Source organism: Callithrix jacchus, chromosome 12, assembly GCF_049354715.1.
Source record: "Callithrix jacchus isolate 240 chromosome 12, calJac240_pri, whole genome shotgun sequence".
Classification (NCBI taxonomy): domain Eukaryota; kingdom Metazoa; phylum Chordata; class Mammalia; order Primates; family Cebidae; genus Callithrix; species Callithrix jacchus.
The window spans coordinates 41,436,739-41,458,315 of record NC_133513.1 but is presented as its reverse complement, the minus strand read 5'-3'; the positions used below and the strand labels follow the sequence as shown (position 1 = coordinate 41,458,315).

Sequence of the window (21,577 nt, the reverse complement as noted above, 5' to 3'; positions counted from 1 at the left end):
AAATGCAGACAGTAGTGACTACCTTGCAGGCCAGACAGGTGACCGTGCACACAGTAAGGACCCAGAGTCAGGCTGTTGGATGTGGGTCCTATTGCTTCCTGGCTGTGTGACCCTGGGTGGGTTACCTCACTGTGCAGGGCCTCTAGCATCCTCCCCACATTAGAGCTGTTGGCATATATTAGTTTGTGGAATGCACTTGCAACAGTGTCTGGCCCACGTTAACATCTATGTGAAGGCAGCTATGAGCCCTCCTGGGTGTTGTGAGAATGAAATCACATCCAGCTTCTAAAGGGCCTCCTGCTGTGCTGTGCACACAGTTAAGCTCACTGGAAAGGCTGTTATGTCATCGTGGGCACTATATTTGCTGAGAGAGAGTAAGTTTCACATTATTAGCCTCTCTTTCCTGATGGATCTAGCAATACTGTTTCCCATGAACGTAATGAGCATCCACAGGATAAGGCGAAGGAGAATCCTCAGCACGGATGGGAGGGAGAGTTTGGGTCAAGAGCCTTAGAGTCTTGCTGCTTCATTTTGTGTGAGTGAGTAGGGGGATGGCCTAGAAGGGGACACTAGTAAAAAATTTATTCAGAGAACTGAAGATGATGGAGCAGAGAGATACACTCAATTTTACAAATTGAAAGTAAACAAGACTGACTGCTTTTGCTATAAAAATGCTGAGGTTTTTCATAAACTGAGCCTTTGAGAATTTCCTGCATCATCATGTGCCGAAATGCAAAAATGTTTGGATTTGCTGAAAGGAGCAACTAAACAAGGTTTGAAAAGGCAGCAGCTCCTCTAAATTCAACCACACACTCCATTTGAACAGGCTCATCAACCTCCCGAGCTCATCCATACCCCAGGTCAGCCTGCAAAACCAAGTGAGGAAGAGGAGTTTGGAAATAGCGCCCCCACAAGGCCAGGGCATGGATGGAGAAAGAGCCTGCGTTGGTTCTGTTGGGATCCCCTACTCTGCTGAGGCCTGAGTGAGTCTCTGTCTGAGGGGAGATCCTGGAAGAGGACAGTGAGGCATCCAGGTCACCTCTTCACTCTGCAGTGAAGAGACAGAAGCCTGCGCCTGGCCTGGGCAGGATGTCTCACTGATGCTTGCACAGCCCTGCAGCTGCAGTTGACCTGCCTGGCTGGGGCCGAACCACCCAAGCCTGGTCTCCAGCAGGTTCCCACTGAGATGCACTCTCTCCTCCAGTCTCTGGCCTCCTTCTCACTCAGGGAGCCCCTGGCTCAGGCAGGAAGGTCACATTCCCAGCGTCTCCAAGCAGGAAGCTGCTGAGCTCACCAGCAGCCTGGCTGGTGTCAGGCTCTGTACACTCAGGACTGGGTTTACAGGGCGTCTCAAGGGGCACCCATCCTCTTTCATGCTTCACATTAGATCCTGGGTCATGCACAATGAAGGCCTAAAGAGGAGAACCGGGAACTCCTGCCAGCCTGTCTGAATTCTTGGGTGCCCGACACAAATCTTACAAGACACTCAGTTGGGTCTTCAGGATCACAGTTGGGGAGGACAAGGCAAAATTAGATGGTGGCAGAGGAGCTGGAAGGGAGCCCAGGTTTACAAGGCATAGCCATGGGCCTTCTTGAATTAGGGAAGATCTGGGTTGCTTTCTGATAGCCCTGGAGGTGGCCTCAGGCAGCTTTCTGGGCCACTCTGAGCCTCTCTTCTGCTATTAGTAAAATAGGGATTGTCTCTCCTCCTCCAAGAATTACCGGGTAGACTTCACGTAATGACAGTCACAAGGGCCTGGCGGAGCCCTGAGCAGTGGTTAAGTTCCCTCCATAATGCAATTACTCTGCCACCCTCCCCCAAACCTTAGCTCAAAGAGCTGCCCTGGGGAAAGGGACAATTTCAGATTCTTGCTCTATCCCTGCATCACCACACTGGGCAGGAAGGCCATTTCTGGCTCTTTCCTGTGCCCACCCCCACATCTCTTGCCTTCCCTCCTCTCAAGGTGCCCGTTTTCACACTCTGCTCGAGGTGCCCGTTTTCACACTCAAGTTCTGTCCCTCCTGCCTGAGAGTCTCACCTGTTCAGTGCACAAGGCTGGACTAGTTCTGTGTAAGCTGTGCTGTGGCAATGTGCAAGGACCTATGGGACCTCGGATGGAGGATGGGCTTCTGTGTAAGCATCACTGGGATTGAGAGCCCAGTGCAGAGGCACAGAGCCAGGAGCCCAGCGACTGGAGGAGACCTGCCTGCCTCTGACACCAACAATGCCCTGCCAGGTGTCAGCACACCTCCCAGGGCTCCTGGCCCATTTCTCATCTGCGGCATCCAGAGGCTCACAGCCTGCAAGGTCTTCTCAGTGCGCAGCCACCTGGCCACGGAGAGCCTGTGCCATCCTGATGCAGGACGTCTGGCCAGTGCAGGTCTCTCTATAAACCCTGGGGATAAGATTGTCTTCCAAGGACTGGACTGGGGAAGCACAGGCAGATGAGCCCCAGGCTGAGCCAGGAGCCGGGCTCTCCAGGGCCTCAGGGCCTGAGCAGAAAGGCCCTTGGTGCTGATGGGAAAGGAGGGCAGTGCAGGATAAGGGCAGCAGCCAGGCCCAGTCCACATCCAGCCCTATCACTAGTGGGCCTTGGGAGCAGGGACGTGCTACTTAATCTCTCAGTGTTTCACTCCCCTTCAGTAAACTGGATAATAATAGCACCGACTGGTGCAGCTGCTGGGAGGATGAAAACAGTGAAAGCCTGGCTTAGGCTAGCAACTGGCCCCCGGGAGGACTCCGTACATTACTGAGTCCTCATGAATAACTATTGGTCCTCATTCATAATAAGTTACAAAGAGAAAATCTTAACAGTTTGGTCCTCCCCATGGTCCCAAGGCAATGACCCAAGGAAGGAATCCTTCTTCTGGAGAACCAGTCAGTGCTGCCTGACAACCCTGTCCGCCACCCCAACAGCACTCCTGGTCCCAGGTGCCAACAAAGGAAGTGCATGAGTGCCATGTCCAGAAACACTGGGAGGCTCATGGGCACCGTTTCTGAGTTTCTTGTGCTATCCTCCTTGGCAGACACCTGACATGGCTCTCTGAGCCACAATCCCAGAGGACAGCAGTCAGGGGAAAAGTAGTGGCCTTCTGTCCATCAAGTGTGTCCCTGTGCCCCAGCTCACCTGGTCCCTGTGCTGACACCACATCCATGGCACCTGGCTGCAGTTTGGGTGACAGAGGTCACCAAAGGTGTTGAGATTGCCCTGAAAAGCAACATGGTGATGAGGAAGCCATGTAGCCTGCACCATCTCCAGAAGGCATCAGGACCCCTGAGTCCCCCACAGCTCTGCCCTCAGGAGCACATCCAGACAAAGCTCCCATCTCCCCCTGGGGCAGGGGCCCAGCAGCCTTCTGTGCTGGGGACATGGTCACTGTGGCCATAGAGAGTTTTGGAATCTAGAACAAAACAGTATTTTCGTGAAGAAAGCAGAAAAGCCAGGGGCAGATTCAGATGAAAAGTCCAAAGGCGGGAGGAGACTGTGGTTCCGAGCAGAGGTCCTGAAGGGGAGCGTGAGCTGGGCAAGGGGCCTGGGCAGGAGCTCAGGGAGGGGAGAAGGAGACCTGCTCCTGGGTCACACGGGGGAAGGCAGGCGAGAGGACCGTGCCCTGCTCAGGAAGTGTTGCCTGAGACCAGGGAAGAAAGAAGAGGAAGGCAGAGAAAAAACAGGCCAGAAAGCAGCCCAGGACCCACATGGGCAGTCCCTTGGCCACTCGGCGCTGGAGTCAGGCCTTTCTGGGCCCTGGTGGGATGGGATGAGGGCCGTGCAGTGCAAGGCAGTGTAGGCTGCTGGAGGGTGACTTCCTCCCCCTGGAGGCTGTGTTTCAGCTTCTCTGTGCCACACACCCCAGGGAGAGACAGGCCTGGCTGCCCCAGATGCTGTGGAGGGGCTGTGGAGGAATCTGACACTCCCAGGAGGAAGCTCCCATCTTCCCCTGGGGGAGGGGCCAGGCAGGAACTCTGGGGTCCTTATCCCTCAACACCAGCCACCCAGGTACCCTCTCTACCCCTGTGCAGGTCTCCCTGCTGCTGCCCGGCTGGGTTCCCCTCAGCAAGATGGGCCTTGGACCTGCTCGTGAAGGAGGTTTTCTCAGGTAGAGTGACTGCTGTGTAGGCTCCAGGGCTTGAGCTCCTGCACAGGGGTCTTGGGAGGTAGTTCCGGTCTCCACCTCCTCCCCTCCCTGAAGCACCTGTGAGCCCATCTCAGTAGGCGACAAGCCCACTCAGTGCCAGCTTTTCCTCACTGCCTGAAGATCCTGCTGCCTGGGCTGGCAGGTGTCGCTGGCATCCCTGCAGTGCCAGCTTTTCCTCACTGCCTGAAGATCCTGCTGCCTGGGCTGGCAGGTGTCGCTGGCATCCCTGCAGTGCCAGCTTTTCCTCACTGCCTGAAGATCCTGCTGCCTGGGCTGGCAGGTGTCGCTGGCATCCCTGCAGTGCCAGTGATGGGGGAACGTGCCAGGACTGGTGGTTTCTTTCTTTTCTGACCTGCATGACCTTTTGAGACTCAGGTTGGTAGGACCTAAGCACCTGCAGGCAGCTGGTTTACTAATTAAACCGCTTCCAGAGCTGAGGCACCCCTGTGGGAACCAGGGGCTGACCAGACATCAAAACCTGCCACTGTACAGAAACATGGATCCTTCTAGAGAGGGAGTTTGATGTGCGGAGACAGACCTGGTGGTGCAGGGGACAGGAGCCCTCATTCATGTCTGCCACAGGGGCACTAGGGTGGGCCACAGGTGGACATCTGATTGCTCTTGGCATCAAGTGACCAAAATTCAGCCCCATAGAGCCTGCCTTTCTCCAGGGCCCAGGCCTCTGCAGTGGGACCCAGCTGCCCCCTCCTCCCACAGTCCCAGCTGGGGATCACAGCCCCTTTTCACTGTGCCCTTCTCACCTTTATCCCTCTCATCCCGCACACTCCTTGGCACCCAGAGCAACAAACAATCACAGTGGGGCAGGTGTTTCCAGGAGGTGGGGGTGGAGGCGGGGGCGGAGCTGGTGGTGTTGATGGTGAAGGTGGTGGTTTCTCTGGCTCTGGTTCCTAAAAAAATAAAGACAATTGTCTATTGACAGTGCTGGCTGAGCACAGTGCTGGCCACTGTCAGATGTGTGTCTGAGGAATGAAAGATCAGAGAGAAACCCACACCACAGGGGAGGGTCCTTCATGTGAGAAACACACAAACTCTGTCCTTGTTGAAAGAGGCTGCTCTGGGGGCCGTGCAGTGGTCCCAGCATTTGCAGGTGACTGCCCGCACCCAGCTGGTTGCAGATGCAGCCTCCCCAGGCCCACTCTGCAGTACCACAGAGGCCAGCCTTGGCCAGGGAGGCCTGTTCCCACCCCATCCCAGGCCCAGGGCCTCATGCCTCAGATGCTCACCACTGCCCATGGACCCTGGCGGGGGTTCTCCAACCCAGGTGAGCCACAATCTGCTCCTGGACTCCTGGTCCCTGTGCTCACTGGGCTGGTGTCTCTCCTGGCTCAGTGCCTGCCAGAACTCCCCCATCCCTCAGCGCTATAGTCCGGAGAAGCTAACCCCAGCCAGCCCCTCGGCCCTGCCTACAGACAGGGATCCAGAGAGGCCAAATGGAGCCACACCCACATCTGGAGCCTGGAGAGGGGGCCAGGTCCTTTTCCAGAGCGCGTCCATTCTTAGCATCTTACAAAGGGTCCTTGGGGTTTTGACAGAAGTGCCCCACTTATTCAGGAGAGATCATCACAGTTGCTGAAACTGGCCACCCCAGGCTGTGAATTGGTGACAAGGCTCATGTTGAGGGGTGCAGGGAGCAGGAAGGGTGTTCTGGGGACATCACTGTGAGTCCCCGCCCTTTTCAGGCTCCACTCTGCCCCTCTGTCACCTTATTCTCTGTCCAAGCAGGTGGAGGTTATGAGGCACAGATTTCACGGTACTCTTGGTGAAGGTCAGTGGACTGCGTGGGATGTGACAATATCGGGACCAGAACCATGACTTACCTCTTCTGGCTTCTGCACAGGTGCTGGCTCCTTGACAGTCTAGAATGTTCAAAAGAGACAAATGTGGGCTGGATGGGGGTGGCTGGGCTCTGCCTTGGCCCTGGGCACAGCTGGGATCCTGGTCTGGAGCAGAAGAACAGAACACTGTCTTTGGAGTGTCACTCTGGCCACCCTGAGCCTGTGAAGTTGTATTCAGCAGGCTCCTCCTCCCGGGCCTCAGCCTCCAGTCTTACCCAAGGAGAACACCTGTACTGTCGCTGTGGGGTTCCTAGGGGTCATCCAGGCCAGGGACCAGGACCCTAGAGAGGCCCAGCTCCTACAGGTGTCCTTCTCTGCCCACAGCCACATGGAGAAGTGAGCGGCCACCCCACTTCCCTTCTTCAGGGAGAGCCTGTCTGTCCCCGGGAGCCCTCCCTAACCTCCCAGACTCACGGCCGAGTCCCCAGCTTCCTCTGCTCACAGCTCCCTGGACAGAGATGATCCCTGCGTGTTCCCTGGGTTGAGCTCTGTCCTCTCCTCCCCCTGCTCTGTCCTCTGTCTGCAGCTCTCTGGTCTGGGTCCATCCACCCCAGCTCCCAGCACCCCTTCCATTCTCCCTGTGCCAGGCTCTGTGTCTGCTTTTGGCTCCTGTTCTGCCTTACAGGGGCCCTTCCCACACCTGTGGGGTGGACATTTCACCCTTAGCCCTGACGAGACAGGACTGTGAGCTCCCTGTGGAGAACGGTGGCTGCTTCATCTCTGTCCCTTCCCAGATCAGCATGGGGCCCAGCGAAGCTGGAGCTCAGTAAAGACAGATGGAGGAATGGGGAAGACACCAGACATGTGCTGAGAGCCATGCTGGTTTCTCAAGGCACAGACAGCTGGGGGGTTACAGCACTGTCCTCCATGTGGGCCATCAGGACCTCATGGGGGACGCTCCCTTCCTCCCTCCACACAGAGGCCGCCTCCAGGCACTTGTCCATCTGAGGCTACTGGAAATCTGGCTTGTTGAGGCAGACCTGGTTTCAGGGGTTCTGGGGTCACTTTTCTCTGGAAGCCAGGGCAGAGCTCAGCTCCACGTCCAGGGCATCCCAGGCCAGCTCTCTGTGGCCAGCCTGAGGCTGGAGGCCCTGCAGAAGCCCAGGCTTGCTAGGTAGGCTCTGGGAACATGTGGACAGGTCTGTGCCTCCCCAGGCTCACGTGATGAGCCGGGAGTTGAAGGAAACTTCCCGTAGGTGGGATCATGGGGTAGTCACATGTTAAGTCTCTCAGAGGGCGGGCATGGGCCTGGGCCCCAGGGCTGGGTGGGCAGGGAGCACTTGCCTTCCTGCGGCACAGTAGCCAGAGACAGCACAGCAGCAGTGGCAGCAGCAGGAGCGGCAGAAAATACAGCCAGTTGCTGAAAAAGCCCTGGTGGAGAAAGAGAGCACCATGAGCCATGCCCAAGGGAGAGAGTGATGCCAGGCCTAGGAGGGCCTGGGTGGCCTCTTCCCACTTGGGGGCCCATCTGCCCACTCCTTGCTCTCCCTAGCTGGCCCCGCCTCCACATGCCACAGTGGGGCCAGCGGCCAGGGCTGGGCCCCAGAGAGCTACAGACACTTCCTCTGGCCCTGCTGAAAGGCTCTGCCCTAGAACCCTGCAAAGAAAGTCCCAGAAGCTTCTGTGGTCTGATGACCCCACCCTTACTGCACACCTCGCCTGCAGCACAGGGCTTCTGTGAGGACCACAAAATCTACAGGTATAAAGACGGGCTAGGGTGGGGGTACTGTGGTGGAGAGAGGTGCAGGTGCAGGAGCAGGGGACAGGAGACCCGGATCCATCCCCCACAGCCTCTCTCCCCACTTCCAGGCTCTGCACTGTGGGCACATTCACACATGGCTCTGAGCCTCAGTCTCCACACCTGTGCAAGGGGAATGAGCCTCCCTCCATGGGGGCACTTGTAAGGTTTACAGAGCTCAGAGGAATTCCTGGCTCAGAACCAGGTTTGCATGGGGTGTGAGCAACAGGAGCACTTCTCTGGGTGTTCCTCACAATAAAGGGACTTTGAGCAGCATCCGTGGGAACACAGGCTGCCCAAGCCTTCCCCAGGTCCAGAACTCTGCTTAGAGAGAAGGCTGATGGGGAGGGCAGAGGAGGGGAGGAGGGAGAGCCTGTGCTGGGAACCAGGCTGGCTGAAGGAGAGGAACTACTGAGGCCAAGCATGAAGGCTGCTGGGAGTCCCAGGGCAGCTCCTCATGTGCCTGTTGCTGTCGAGCAGTCAGTGGGTGGATTACTGATGGGGATGTGTGCATTCAGCCTGCTGATCTGTGCATGGATGAGCAGGGACCATAGATGAGCAGGGACTGGCAAGGGTAGACCCAGAGGGAGGACTCTCAACACTGGTGCGTCCTCACAAGTGAGACTGGGCACAAGGTGGCGCGGTTGGCTCAGGCCTCCCACCCGTCCCTCCAGCACATCCTCCTGCCTATGCAGCCCTGGGCCAAGCTGCCCAAAGACGTGGAGCTCTGAAGAGCTGGGACCTGGGGCACAGCACCTCCATTCCCAGGGGCATCTTGGAGCTGAGCCCCAGTCTGAGTGCCTGAGAGCCTCAACTTTAGCAGCAGGAGGGGACATACTGCAGGGCTCGAGGAAGAGACAGGGACAGCTTAATGGCCCAAGCAAGGAGGAGAGGCAGAAAGGGGGCTGAAGGCATCTGGGCGATGACACCAGGTGACCATGAGGCAGGCTTGGGGGCCAGGGACATGAGCAGGTTTAGGACCAGATCAGCAGCTGGGGCACCAGTTCTGTGGCACACACAACCTGATGGCAGTGCGTGGAGTCTTCCAGAGCTCCTGGGCCTGGGACGCCCATGTGGAGAAACTGGACACTGTAGAGGCCCTGGACTCTGGCTCCTGGCAGACAGCCTCCCAGGTAACTGCAGTAGCCCCAGGTTCTTGCTGCACACGCTGCTTTCTGGGACTGCCTGGGAACTGTCTGCCCTTTCCACCCTCCCCAGGGTGTGTCTCCTTCTAGTGCAGTCCTCATACATGTTTCCAGCCCCACGCTGGTACTCACACATTTGGTGCCTGTGACGCTGACATTGCTCTTGAAGAATGAGACGCCGTTGTTCAAGCTGACTTCAATTAAGAACTTCCTAAAGCACCAAAAATACAGGTGGTGAGAGCCAGCCAGGAGAGATGCAGTTCTTGCCCTTGGCCAGCGGACAGCACAAGTGACGAGAGGTCACTCCCCAGACACTGGCAGATTAACTCAGCAATGATGACCAAGGGGGAGGCGGGTCAGGCAGTGAGTGGCCGCGCATGGGGTCTCATGCCACTGTGACCATTTCCTAAGTGACCAGGGAGGGAGGTCTGCTTGGTGTCACCATTCCGGCTTTTACAGTCTGTTGGCTTAACTCTGAAAGGCAAGCTGGAGTGAAGGGACCATTCCTCAGACAATCATCTCCCTCATCCTCCCTCCTCACAGATCCTCAACACCTTGGGGCCACCAACAAGGGATGTGGGGAAGAGGGGGCTCTTTGCCCAGCTGGAGACACCTGCTGTCCCAGCAGGGAGCATCCACATTCTGTACACCTCACGATGCCCAACCCTGACCCCCTGGCCTCTTGCCCACTAAGGCCTCCTGTCAGGGGTACTTACTCTCCAGGTTTTTCTAGTTTTGGCCCAGGGCAAGTCATGGAATTCTGGTTGATCTGAATTGGCTGTTCATCTAAAATAAAATGACATGAGAAGAATGTCAATGCACATGTCTGACCAGTGTCCCTACCCCTCCCTGCTCACGGCATGCAGAGCTGACCCTGTGGCCAGCATGTGGGCTCTGCCTTCCTCTTGCAGAGACCCCTGTGAACACCCAGCACACCCAGGCACCGTGCAGTGCCCGGCTGTGTAACAGGAACAGGCAGGCAGAGTCCTGCTCTCAAGGGACTCACCTTTAGGGATTGCAGGGGACACAGAAAACAAAACAAAAACAGGACAAAAGAGATGACAGAGTGCAACGGGCTGTGATGTCCATGACCAGAGGAGGTACGGTGCCCAGGGGGGAAGGGACAGCCACTTCATTATGGGTGACTTCTCTATCTTGTAGAAACAATTTCTGGTCTAGAGGAACTGACACATTTGTACATGAAATGATGCAAGGCCAGGGGTTTGCTTCAAAATACTCTGGTAAGGGTACCAAGGAAAGCAGGTTGGGGCAGGTTGAGAATTATTGAAAGTAGGTGATGGCTGCTTCACGTTCATTGCACAACCCTTGTTATTTTACTACTGTTGAAAACTTCCATGAAAAATACATTCCCTCTGAAGAGGTGACATTTCAGCTGAGATTAAAAAGATCAGGAGCCAGCTGGACTAAGATCCCAGGTAAGAGTGCTTGCGGCTGAGAGAGTGGCGTGTGCCAATGCCCCTGGCAGTGACTCACTGACCTTGTCAAGGAGGGAAAGAAGTGACCCAGGGCAGGGGCAGGGCCTCGTGGGCCCTGGGGAGGGGCTGGGTTTTATTTCCTGGGCAGTGAATCTGTCCAGGTTGGGGAGATCCAGGATATATTCTGCACATGGAGGCGACAGTTCTTGCTGGTGGACTGGGTGTGGCGAGGAGGCTGGGAGGAGTCAAAGGTGACCTTTGAGTGTTGCCAGAACAACTGGGTGAACAGTGACACCGTTTACCACGATGGGTAAGCCTGAAGAGGGGACTGCGTTTTTGTTTTTAAGTCTGTAATTTTGTTTTCCAGTTTTTACTTATGTGTTTTTTCATTCATTTGTGTGGGAGCGTGGTGGATTCAGGAGAGATTCATAACATGCAGACATGGAAGCTTCTCTCTCCTGAGCCCACACCCTTTCCATGCCTCCTGAATTGTGGGGGAGGGTGTGGGCTGGGCTGCGTCTGTCCGCTGGCTTTGCTCCAGCTCTGCGCCCACTGGGCTCAGCTACCAGGACCCAGGCTTCCCAGGGCCCAGCAACTGCCAGGACAACCTGGGACTGGCAGAACATGTGGTATTGACCTGTGTAGCCAAGGATAATGATTTCAAAACCATTATGTCATTCTCCTTGTTTTTCCTTTAAAAACCTTTCTCTGTTTTTTTTTTTTTTTTTTTTTTTTAACCTCCGTAAATTTGCACAGTTTACTCTGGCACGTGTTTTCCTGTTGCCATGCCCTGTTCCTGAATAAACAGTATTTCTGTTTAGAGAGACTCTCTCTGCTAGTTATTTAGGTTGATAAAAATTGCATCTGGGGGCTCACTTCCAGAAGCCAGAACCAGGCTCTGCCCCTGCTGTCCCACAGGGACACATGCAGGACAGAGGGAGGAAAGTCTCTCCCTGACCTACACCTCCAGGCTGGCATCAGAGGCCAGGGGAGGCATGCTGCCATCTAGTGGGGGCGGAAAAGAGGCGGGTTCAGTGTTCACACTCTAGGAACATTTTCCGGAGACATCTTCCTAATAGTGAAAATAGGTTTCAAGCTTATTCTCAATTAAAAAAAAAAAAAAAAGCTTCTTGTCTACTACTGGACCAGCCACCCAAAGCTGCGGCATGGGCTTCCTGCTGAGAGAAGTCAGTGCTGGCCTGTGTATGGAGAGGTAGACTGGGAACCTCCAGGGTGGGAAGCCAGTACACCCACAGGCTCACAGAGAAGGCAGATGAATTCACCTCATGGAGGAAGACTGGGTACCCCCTTCCACAAGAGCTGCCGTCACAGCGGGGCAGAAGGCCCTGGTAGGGCAGGCAGATCACCTGGGTCTGCTCTCCCACCCTCCAAAGTGAACTGTATGGCCCTGGGCAAGCTCTTCCATCATGCTTCTCTCTAGCTCTCCATCCTTACAGGAAAATTGTCAGCACTAAAATGGAGTCACTTGTGTTAAAAAATAATAATCCATGACAATAGGGCTGAGAAAGGCTACAAAGAGAGGGTTTATCCCATATTCCTGATAACAAAAACTATCACAAAAGACTTTCCTAAAACCATAACCTTCCACTAAAGCCCCTGCAAACTTAACGCAAAACACACTGCCACAGCAACATGTGCCCAGAACTGCCTGTCCAGCCTTGGGCTAGTGTCACCCTGCTATTGATCTTTTTAGGCAAGGGTAATGGTCTCAAAACGATTCTCTAATCTTCATTTCTCCTTCAAAAGCCCTGGTCTTCTTTTACCTCCCTGACTATGCACATTACTATGACACACGTATTCCCAGCACAGGACACTGTTCCTGAATAAATACTGTTTTCTTTTAGAGAGAAACTCTGTTGTTTCTGGAAGTAGGACCTGGAGTAGGACCGCTATTGGAAGAAATCAGCAATCCTTGGAACTGGCGGCAGTCCTCACTGGAGCCCTCGGAGCTCTCTGCTTCTGTGACTTGCCTTTTCTGCCCTGGAGAGTCTTCACTCAGGCTGAGCCTTCTGCTTTTGAGTAGAAGCTCTTCACTTATTCAGCATCTGATTTGGATAAGGCCACCGTAAGCTAAAGACCTTACATCCCTCCTGAGATGATAACAGTTCTTTGTCTTTTCCGGTAAATTCTTTCTGGTGTAATGACAAGGGTTTTTCTGATTTGAGCACCTTGTTTCTACATAAGTTACGTTTGTTTGTGAGGCATGTCTTTTCTGGCAAATTCACTTTTAGTTCTGCTTGCCTAATTAAATATTTTGTTTGACCTGCACACCTGGGGTAAAATCTCTGTCAACACTGATTTTTGTTTGGTTCTGTGTGTCTGTAATTGATTTGGCTCTTTTCTCTTGCTTGTTTCTGAAAATCTGCTTGTAAAAATCGGCATTCCAAATCATGGATGCAGGATGGCTAACTAAGAGCCACTAGGGCAGTTGCCTCTGTCCAAAGCACCTGTCCAAACTCCTGACCTTTCCTGACAGGAGATTTGCAGGATTTTCTTTGCTCTGGAGAGATTAAATACAAAAGGCATGGGATTCTCAAGCATTAAGGCATGCCAGATTTTCTGGGATTCCAGCCAACTACTTATTATAGCCCATTTCTGTGCACATTTTAAACTGATGGGCAAAGTCCATCAAGGAAAGTTCAGAGCCAAATAGTCATTATTCAAACTCTCTAAAAAACTTTGCCAATATAGAGTTAACATGTAGAATGTTCTAAGTTCTGTTTCTATCTCTGTTTTATTCTATATGCTTCAGATCTTCAGACTTTTCTGCTGGTATTGAGATAAGTTCACTGCTTATGGTATTCCAGCCAAGATTTGCTTAAAAAGTGTTAAAGGGTTTTCAAAGTAATGGCTTTACAAATTACAAAAGCTCCATGGTAACCCACAACCTAGACATTTTTTGGAAATGTAAATTTAGGTTTGTCTAACCATTAGAGTGAGGGAGCAGTTAATTAAAACATGAATAGTCTAAAGAAAGGACTAGGTAAATGTTTACAAAAGTTAGGCTGTCAGATTAAACAGGTCAAAATCTTGAACTCAGAGCAATAATATATCTCAGTCTGGTATAAAATTTTTGCTTTGTCTGACATAAAGGGATGAAAAAAAAAACAGAAAAAAGAAAAGGAAAATCCAATACTATAAAACTGCTATAATGCTTTCCTTCCCCTTCAAAAAAACAGACTGTCAAACAAAAGATACAGTCAGGGCTGCTTGGAGATTCTGTTTTTATTACATAATTCAACCAGTCGTAGCTAAATCTAAACATTGAAAATTTAACTCAATTCATTCAAACCTGAAAAAAATTCAAAAAAGCGTAAAAGAAGTTGCTAAAAATCAAACTGCTATAAAAAGTTTTACTCAAAATTTTTATCAGCTCTCATTAGATTACTGATAGGAGCAAATAAAGTTTAGCCATGTTAACAGTTACCAATTTTGTCAGAAATATAATTTTTATTCAATAGGCTTTTATTTTTTATGTTTTCAAATTTTATTTTAATTAAATTAAGTAGATTATTTATTTATTTTTGAGATGGGGTCTCACTCTGTCACCCAGCCTGGAGTGCAGTGGCATGATCTTGGCTCACTGCAACCTCCACTTCCCAAGTTCAAGTGATCCTCCCATCTCAGCTTCCCGAGTAGCTGGGAATACAGGCCTGCACCACCACACCCATCGAGTTTTTTTGTATTTTTGGTATAGATGAGGTTTTGTCATGTTGGCCAAGGTGGTCTCAAACTTCTGAACTCAAGAGATCTGCCCACCTTGGCCTCCCACAGTGCTGGGATTATAGGCATGAGCCACTGTGTCTGGTCATACCAGGTCTTTAATTAACTGGTTAGTTTGTATGTTTCATTGTCTTATGACTAACATTCTAAAATGTAAGCTATAAAATCTTTGTGTGTGTATATGCATATGTTTAGGTGTGTTTACACATACGTACAAGTGTCATGTTGTGTTTACATGGTAAAATCTGACATAGTCAACCAGAAATCCCTTAAGGAATTCTGTTTAGATTGACTTAAATAAATGGGTGCTCATATAAAATATGTGGTAATTAACCCCAATGCTCTTGAGTCCACATTACTTAAGTAAATCTTTAATAAATAATCTGATTTAAACATTTTTGGTAGGATAAAAATGTTCTCAAAATTGTCAGCATACATTTTATGTATGCTGGATTTACTACTGGATTTACTAGTCAGTTTCATATTTGCTAAACACGCTGCGGTGTCAGGGTTTGGCACAAAGGTTATAAAACTACAAACTCAGCCTAAAAGAGAATGATCTTTGGGCATTCTTTTGGTAAGACTAACTTAATATTTTTGATTTAATGAAAACAGCTGTATCTTTTCAGTTATCAGCAAAATACCCAATATTTAACTATAAGTTTCTTAATTAGGTGAACACCTGATATTTACAGGGTATAAAAATGGTTGGCAGAAAAATAATTTGAGAAGGTTCCAGCATTGTCTGCTATCTCAATGTTCATAGGTAATGTAGGTAAATTATTAAAAATAAATGAGGCAAATGTAAATGGGGTAAACATTTATAAATAAACTTTTCATGTGATTTAAGATCTTAAGATTATGTTACGTTAAATTTATTTATTTATTTCACAGTTAGCTCATTTATTGAAATTCACAACAGGGTATACATTTTAAAATGGGAAAGTAAAGGGAACTAATGCTCAGTGGTTGTTAATTTTTTATTTTTTATTTCAGTAGTTTTGGGGGAACTGGTGATGTTTTGTTACATGGATAAGTTATTTAATGATAACTTCTGAGATTTTGGTTCAGTACCAAATACTGAACACTGTACCCAATGGGCAGTCTTTTAACCCTCACCCACCTTCCACCCTTTTCCTCAAGTCCCCAAAGTCCACTGTATTATTCTTATGCCTTTGCATCCTCATAGCTTAGCTCTCACTTATCAGTGAGAACATCTGATGTTTGAGTTTACATTCCTGAGTTACTTCACTTACAATAATGATCTCCAGCTCCACCCAGGTTGCTGTGAATACCTTTATTTTGTTACTTTTTATGACTGAGTAGTATTCCATGGTGTGTGTGTGTGTGTGTGTGTGTGTGTGTGTGTGTTCTTTATTCACTCACTGATTGATGGGTATTTGGGCTGGTTACAAACTTTTGAATTTGCAAATTGTGCTGCCATAAACATGAGTGTGCAAGTGTCTTTTTTAATAAAATGACTTCTTTGCCTTTGGGTAGATATCCAGTAGAGGGATTGCTGGACCAAATGGTAGGTCTACTTTTAGTTCTTTCAGAATTCTCCATACTGTTTTCCATAATGGTTGTACTAGTTTACATTCCCACCAGCAGTGTAAAAGTGTTTCCTTTTTGCCACATCCATGCCAACATCTATTATTTTTTGATTTTTAAAATTATGGCCATTCTTGAAGGAGTAACATGGTATTGCATTGTGGTTTTGATTTGTTTTTCTCTGATAATTAATGATGTTAGGCATAGGCATTCTTAAAAGAAGATGTACAAATGGCCAACAAACATATGAAGAAATACATCATAAATGGATGCTGGATTTTGTTATGTGCTTTCTCTGTGTCTATGGAGATGATTATGTGATTGTTGTTTTTAATTCTGGTCATATGGTGTATCACATTTATTGACTAGGGTATATTAAACTATCCCTGCATCCCTAGTATGAAACCCACTTGATCCTGGTGGTTTATCTTTTTGATATGCTGTTGGATTCAATTAGCTAGTATTTGTTGAGGATTATTGCATCTATGTTCATCAGAGATATTGACCTGTAGTTTTCTCTTTTTGTTATGTCCTTTTCTGGTTTTGGTATTAGGGTGATAGGGGATTCATAGAATGATTTAGGGGAAGATTCCCTCTTTCTCTGTCTTTTGGAATAGTTTTAATAGAATTGATACCAATCCTTCTTTGAATTTCTGATAGAATTCAGCTGTGAATCCATCTGGTCCTAGACTTTTTTGTTGGCAATTTTTAAATTACTGTTTCAACTTCACTGCTTGTTATTGGTCTGTTCAGAGTTTCTAGTTCTTCTTGGTTTTATCTAGGAGGGTTGTATATTTCCAGGAACTTATTCATCTTCTCTAGGTTTTCTGGTTTGTTCACATAAGGGTGTTCATAGTAGCCTTGAGTCATTTTCTGTTTCTGTGGTATCAGTTGTAATATCTCCCATTTCATTTTGGGCCTTCTCTCTTATGTTTTTTTTTTTTTTTTCGTTAATTTCACTAAAGGTCTATCAATTTTGTTCCTTTTCAAAGAACCAGATTTTTGTTTCATTTATCTTTTATAATTTTTTGTTGCGATTTCATTTGGTTCTGCTCTGATCTTTGTTATTTTCTTTCTTCTGCTGTGTTTGAGTTTGGTCTGTTCTTATTTCTCTAGTTCCTTGAGGTGCAACCTCATATTGTCTATTTGTGTTCTTTCAGACTTTTTGCTGTAGGCATTTAATGCTATAAACTTTTTTCTTAGCACTGCTTTTGCTGTATCACAGAGGTTTTAATAGGTTGTGTCACTATTATTTTTCAGTTCAAAGAATTTTAAAATTTCATCTTGGTTTCATTGTTGACCCAAAAATCATTTAGGAGTTGATTATTTAATTTCCTTGTATTTGCATGTATTTGCATGATTTTGAGGGTTCCTTTTGAAGCTGAATTTCAATGTTATTCCACTGTGATCTAAGAGAGCACATGATATAATTAGGATTTTCTTAAATTTATTGAGACTTGTTTTGTGGCCTAATATATGATGATTTGGCCTATCTTGAGGAATATTCCAGGTGCTGGTGAATAGAGTACATTCTGCAATTGTTGGGTAAAATGTTCTGTAAATATCTGTTAAGTCCATTTGTTCTAGAGTATAGTTTAAGTCAATTTTTCTTCGTTGACCTTCTATCTTGCTAACCTGTCTAGTGCTGTCGGGAGTATTGAAGTCCCCCAACACTATCGTGTTGCCATCTATCCCATTTCTTAGGTCTAGTAGTAATTGTTTTATAAATTTGGGAGCTTCAGTGTTAGGTGCATATATATTTAGGATTGTGGTATTTTCCTGTCGGACTAGTCCTTTTATCATTATATAATTGTCCCTCTTTGTCTTTTATAACTGTTGTTATTTTAATATCTGTTTTGTCTGATATAACAATAGCTATTCCTGCTCACTTTTGTTGTCCATTTGTGTGGAATATCTTTTCCACCTCTTTACCTTAAGTTAACGTGAGTCCTTATGTGTTAAGTGAGTCTCTTGACAAGTATCACAAAACAGACACTTGTTTTGGAATCCTTATCCATTCTGCCATTCTGTATCTTTTAAGTTTTCTCTTGTAGGTTACCTGATGCCTTTGCCTCATAGCTCTCAAAAATTTTTCTTTTATCTCAACTTTAGCTAACCTGATGCTTATGTGATGATCGTTTTGCAATGAATTTTTCAGATGTTCTTTCAGATTCTTGCATTTGGATATCTGTATCTCTAGCAAGGCCAGGGAAGTTTTCCTCCATGACTCTCAAACAAGTTTTGCAAACTTTTAGATTTCTCTTCTTCCTTAGTAACAACAATTATTCTTAGGCTTGGTCACTTCACATAATCCCAAACTTCTTGGAGGCTTTGTTTCTTTTTTTTTTTTTTTAATTCTTTTTCTTTGTCTTTTTAAAATTGGGTTAATTCAAAAGCCTTATCTTTGAGCACTGAAGTTCTTTCTTCTACTTGTGGGATTCTGTTGTGAAACTTTTCAGCGTATTTTGCACTTCTCTAAGTGTGTCTTTCATTTCCAGAAGTTGTGATTGTTTTTTATTTATGCTACCTATTTCTGTGGAGTTTTTTTTTTTGGGGGGGGGTCCATATCCTATATACATTTTAAATTTCTTTAAGTTGGTTTTCATCTTTCTCTGGTGCCTCCTTGAGTAGCTTAATAATAAACCTTCTGAATTCTTTTTCTGGCACTTCAGGTAATTCTTATTGGTTTGGATCCATTGCAGGTGATGCAATGTGATCTCTTGGGGTTGTTAAAGAACTCTGTTTTGTCATATTACCAGAATTGTTTTTTCTAGTTCCTTCTCCTTTGGCTACACTATGTCAGAGGAGAGATCTGGGGCTTAAGGCTGCTGTTCAGATTCTTTTGTCTCATGGGGTGTTCCCTTGATGTGGTGCTCTCCCCCGCTTCCCCCAGAGATGGAGTTTTCTGAGAGCCAGACTGCAGTGATTGTTATTGCTCTTCTGGTCTAGCCATCCAGTGAGGCTACCAGACTCCAGGCTGGTACCAGAGAGTGTCTGCAAAGAGTCCTTAATGTGATTTATCTTCAGATCTCCCAGCACCTGCTCCAGTGGAGATAGCAGGGGAGTGAGGTGGACTCTGTGAGGGTACTTGGTTGCAGTTTCGATCAGCATGCTGGTTTTCCCGAATGCTAGTTATGCTAGCAGTGAAGTTGTCATGTGGACAGACTCAGGACCTCTGATTAGCCAGGATATTACAGGTGGTGGAATTAGCTATTGTTTTCTGCTTTCTTGGAGCAGGGTCATTCTGTTATGAGTTGCTGTAATGGCTTGGGTTGGTGGCCTTCTAGTCAGGAGGTGGCTCTTTCAAGAAAGTATTGTTTGGAAAACTCTGCCCCTACCGCAAAAGCTCTCTCTCTCTTTCCCTCCCCCACAAAGAGGCTCCCTTATCTCTCACTTTACATACCGATACCGGCCCTAGCCCTCATGCTGCCCAGCTTCCCGCTGCCCAGCTTCCCGCCCAGCAGTTCAAACTGACCAACAGTTGCCCACCACCTCGGCTTTTGGCTTCCCCACCCCCAGCCCTTCAGCCCCCTATAAATAACCCTGCCCCTCTGAGCGGCGCGGCCATTCTCCTCTTCCTCCCGGCTGGTCCGCCCGGAGGCTCTTTCCTCTCAATAAAGCCTGAACTTAAGGAATTTCCTCTAGCCTACGGTCCGGTTTTTTCCTAATGAGCTCAGTCTTCCCACAGAGGGTAGGTCGGACAAATGGTGCCGGAAACCCGGGACGGGAGCTGGGGCCGTTGGCCCGGCCACGGCCCCCCTCCCCAACCTACCCAACACTGGCCCTGCCACCTCCACATTCCGATTAAGGTAAGCCAAGTTTTTCTTGCTTTGCCTTCCCCCGCTTCCCGTCTCCTCTTCCTACGGCATGGTGCAGTTGCTCCCTCTCCGGCGTTCCGCACGGACTCCTTGCCTAGTCTCGGCCGAGCCAAGGGAGTCTTCCATTCCGGCTCCAGGAGCCTTCCGAGGGACAGCCGCCAGATGGGGGACGCCCCTCTGACCGCTTCCCTTTCCGTACTTAATTGTACTCCGGGGAATTTGCAACGAATGGGGACACCTTTTCGTTGCATCTGCCCATCCGCGCCGGAGAGTCTGTAGCTGCGCCTGCCATGGGAAATTCGGAGTTCAAAATACCTCTGAGCACCCCCCTCGGGTGCTTGCTGCGAAATTTTACCAAATTGGGATATTCCCAAACCCTCAGAAAGAAAAAGCTTATTTTCCTGTCCCAGGTGGCTTGGCCCCAATACAAACTCAGTAACCAGTCACATTGGCCCCCGACTGGCACTTTCGATTTCAACACCCTCCGAGATCTAGACGATTTTTGTCGCCGCGCGGGCAAGGACAATGAAATTCCTTACGTCCAGGCTTTTTGGGACCTCCGTACCCACCCCAACCTATGTTCTTCCTGCTCCACCTACCAAATCCTCTTATCTCGAACCCCCCGTAAATCTTCCTCCACTACCTCTCCCCCTCCCTACTCCTCACCGGAGGATCTGCCTGAACATCTGTCCTCTCCTGCCAATCTCAGCAACCACTCGCCATCAACGGCACGCCCTTCCCCCACTCCCTCTGCACCTCCTACCTCAGAGGCCATGCCTCGCTCTCCCTCTACTCCCTCCGAGCCCCCTCCCTCAGAGGCCGCACTTCCTCTTGCCTCTCCGGTGGCGGCCCACACCTGCTCCCACCAGCCAGCTATCCTGGCCCCACTCCGAGAAGTAGCAGGCGCAGAAGGTTTAATCAGGGTCCATGTTCCTTTCTCACTCCAAGACCTGTCCCAAATTGAGAAACGTTTAGGATCCTTCTCAGCCAACCCGTCCACCTATATTAAAGAATTCCAATACCTCACTCAAACATAAGAAGCCCTAGTCCGGTACACTTGACTAGATCCAGCCTCCCAAAATGGGGCCACTGTATTAGCCTCCCATTTTATCTCCCAATCAGCACCCGACATAAGAAAGAAACTAAAGAAAGCAGAAGAGGGGCCAGAGACTCCCATCCAAGACCTGGTAAAAATGGCCTTTAAAGTATTCAATGCCAGGGAAGATGCGGCTGAGGCTGCCCGCCAAACTCACATGAAGCAGAAGGCTGCCCTCCAGACCCAAGCCCTAGTGGCGGCTCTAAGGCTGGCAGGGAACCAGAAGCCCAAGGCCGAAACCCATGCCCCTCCAGGGGCATGTTTCAAATGTGGAAAGGAAGGACACTGGTCCCGAGCCTGTCCACAACCACAGCCACCAACTAAGCCTTGCCCTATCTGTCGGCTCCCGGGACACTGGAAGTCAGACTGCCCCAGCTTCCCCAGGGTGCTGGTTCCTCAAAACAGACACACTGGCGTTACACAGCCGGCGGTCACCCTCAGTAGGGAGGAGCCTGCTTGCCAGGAGCCGACCTCCGAGGGAGCTCCGTTCCCCAGTCTACTAGGGCTGCTAGATGACTAGCGGGGCCCTGGCTTTCCGACTCCGGTTACCCTCGCCGAGCCTAGGGTCACAAGACACGGGGGCTACCTACTCCGCACTTCCTTCTTATTCTGGCCATCTCACCCCTTCCCAGGTCTTAGTCATGGGAATCGATGGGACCCTGAGTATCCCCTGTCAAACCCCACCACTCATGTGCTCATATAACTCCACTCCCTTCACCCACTCCTTTTTAGTAATCCCCACCTGCCCAGTTCCCCTTCTGGGGTGAGACATCCTTTCAAAGCTGAAGGCCGTCATAACCTTCCCCACCGCCAGCCCACATAGCCTTTTTCTCCTAGCCCTCAATACTCTGCCTCAGAACTCCAGAAGCTACATGCTGCCTACCATCCTCAGTCCTCTGGTAAGGTGGAACGGGCCAATGGCCTAATAAAGGAGCATCTGACTAAGCTCATGCTTGAGCTCCGCCAATCCTGGGTAACCTTACTTCCTATCACCCTCACCAGGGTAAGAGCAGGCCCCCGGGGCCCATCACAGCTTAGCCCATTTGAGCTGCTATA

The 21,577-nt window shown here is 49.4% G+C and overlaps 1 protein-coding gene across 2 annotated transcripts in view; it reads right to left on the bottom strand.

Annotated features, from left to right (window-relative positions):
- Positions 1–21,577, bottom strand: part of ANTXRL (ANTXR like) — a 51,090-nt gene that overhangs the window by 6,311 nt on the left and 23,202 nt on the right. For both annotated transcript variants that reach the window (XM_035267778.3, XM_035267779.3), the window contains 6 exons: positions 9,593–9,662; positions 9,009–9,087; positions 7,278–7,364; positions 5,976–6,014; positions 4,899–5,045; positions 3,129–3,209 (listed from right to left, as the gene is read on the bottom strand). In XM_035267778.3, coding sequence (XP_035123669.1) covers positions 3,129–3,209; positions 4,899–5,045; positions 5,976–6,014; positions 7,278–7,364; positions 9,009–9,087; positions 9,593–9,662 — 503 coding nt within the window. The remainder of the gene's footprint in view (positions 1–3,128; positions 3,210–4,898; positions 5,046–5,975; positions 6,015–7,277; positions 7,365–9,008; positions 9,088–9,592; positions 9,663–21,577) is intronic.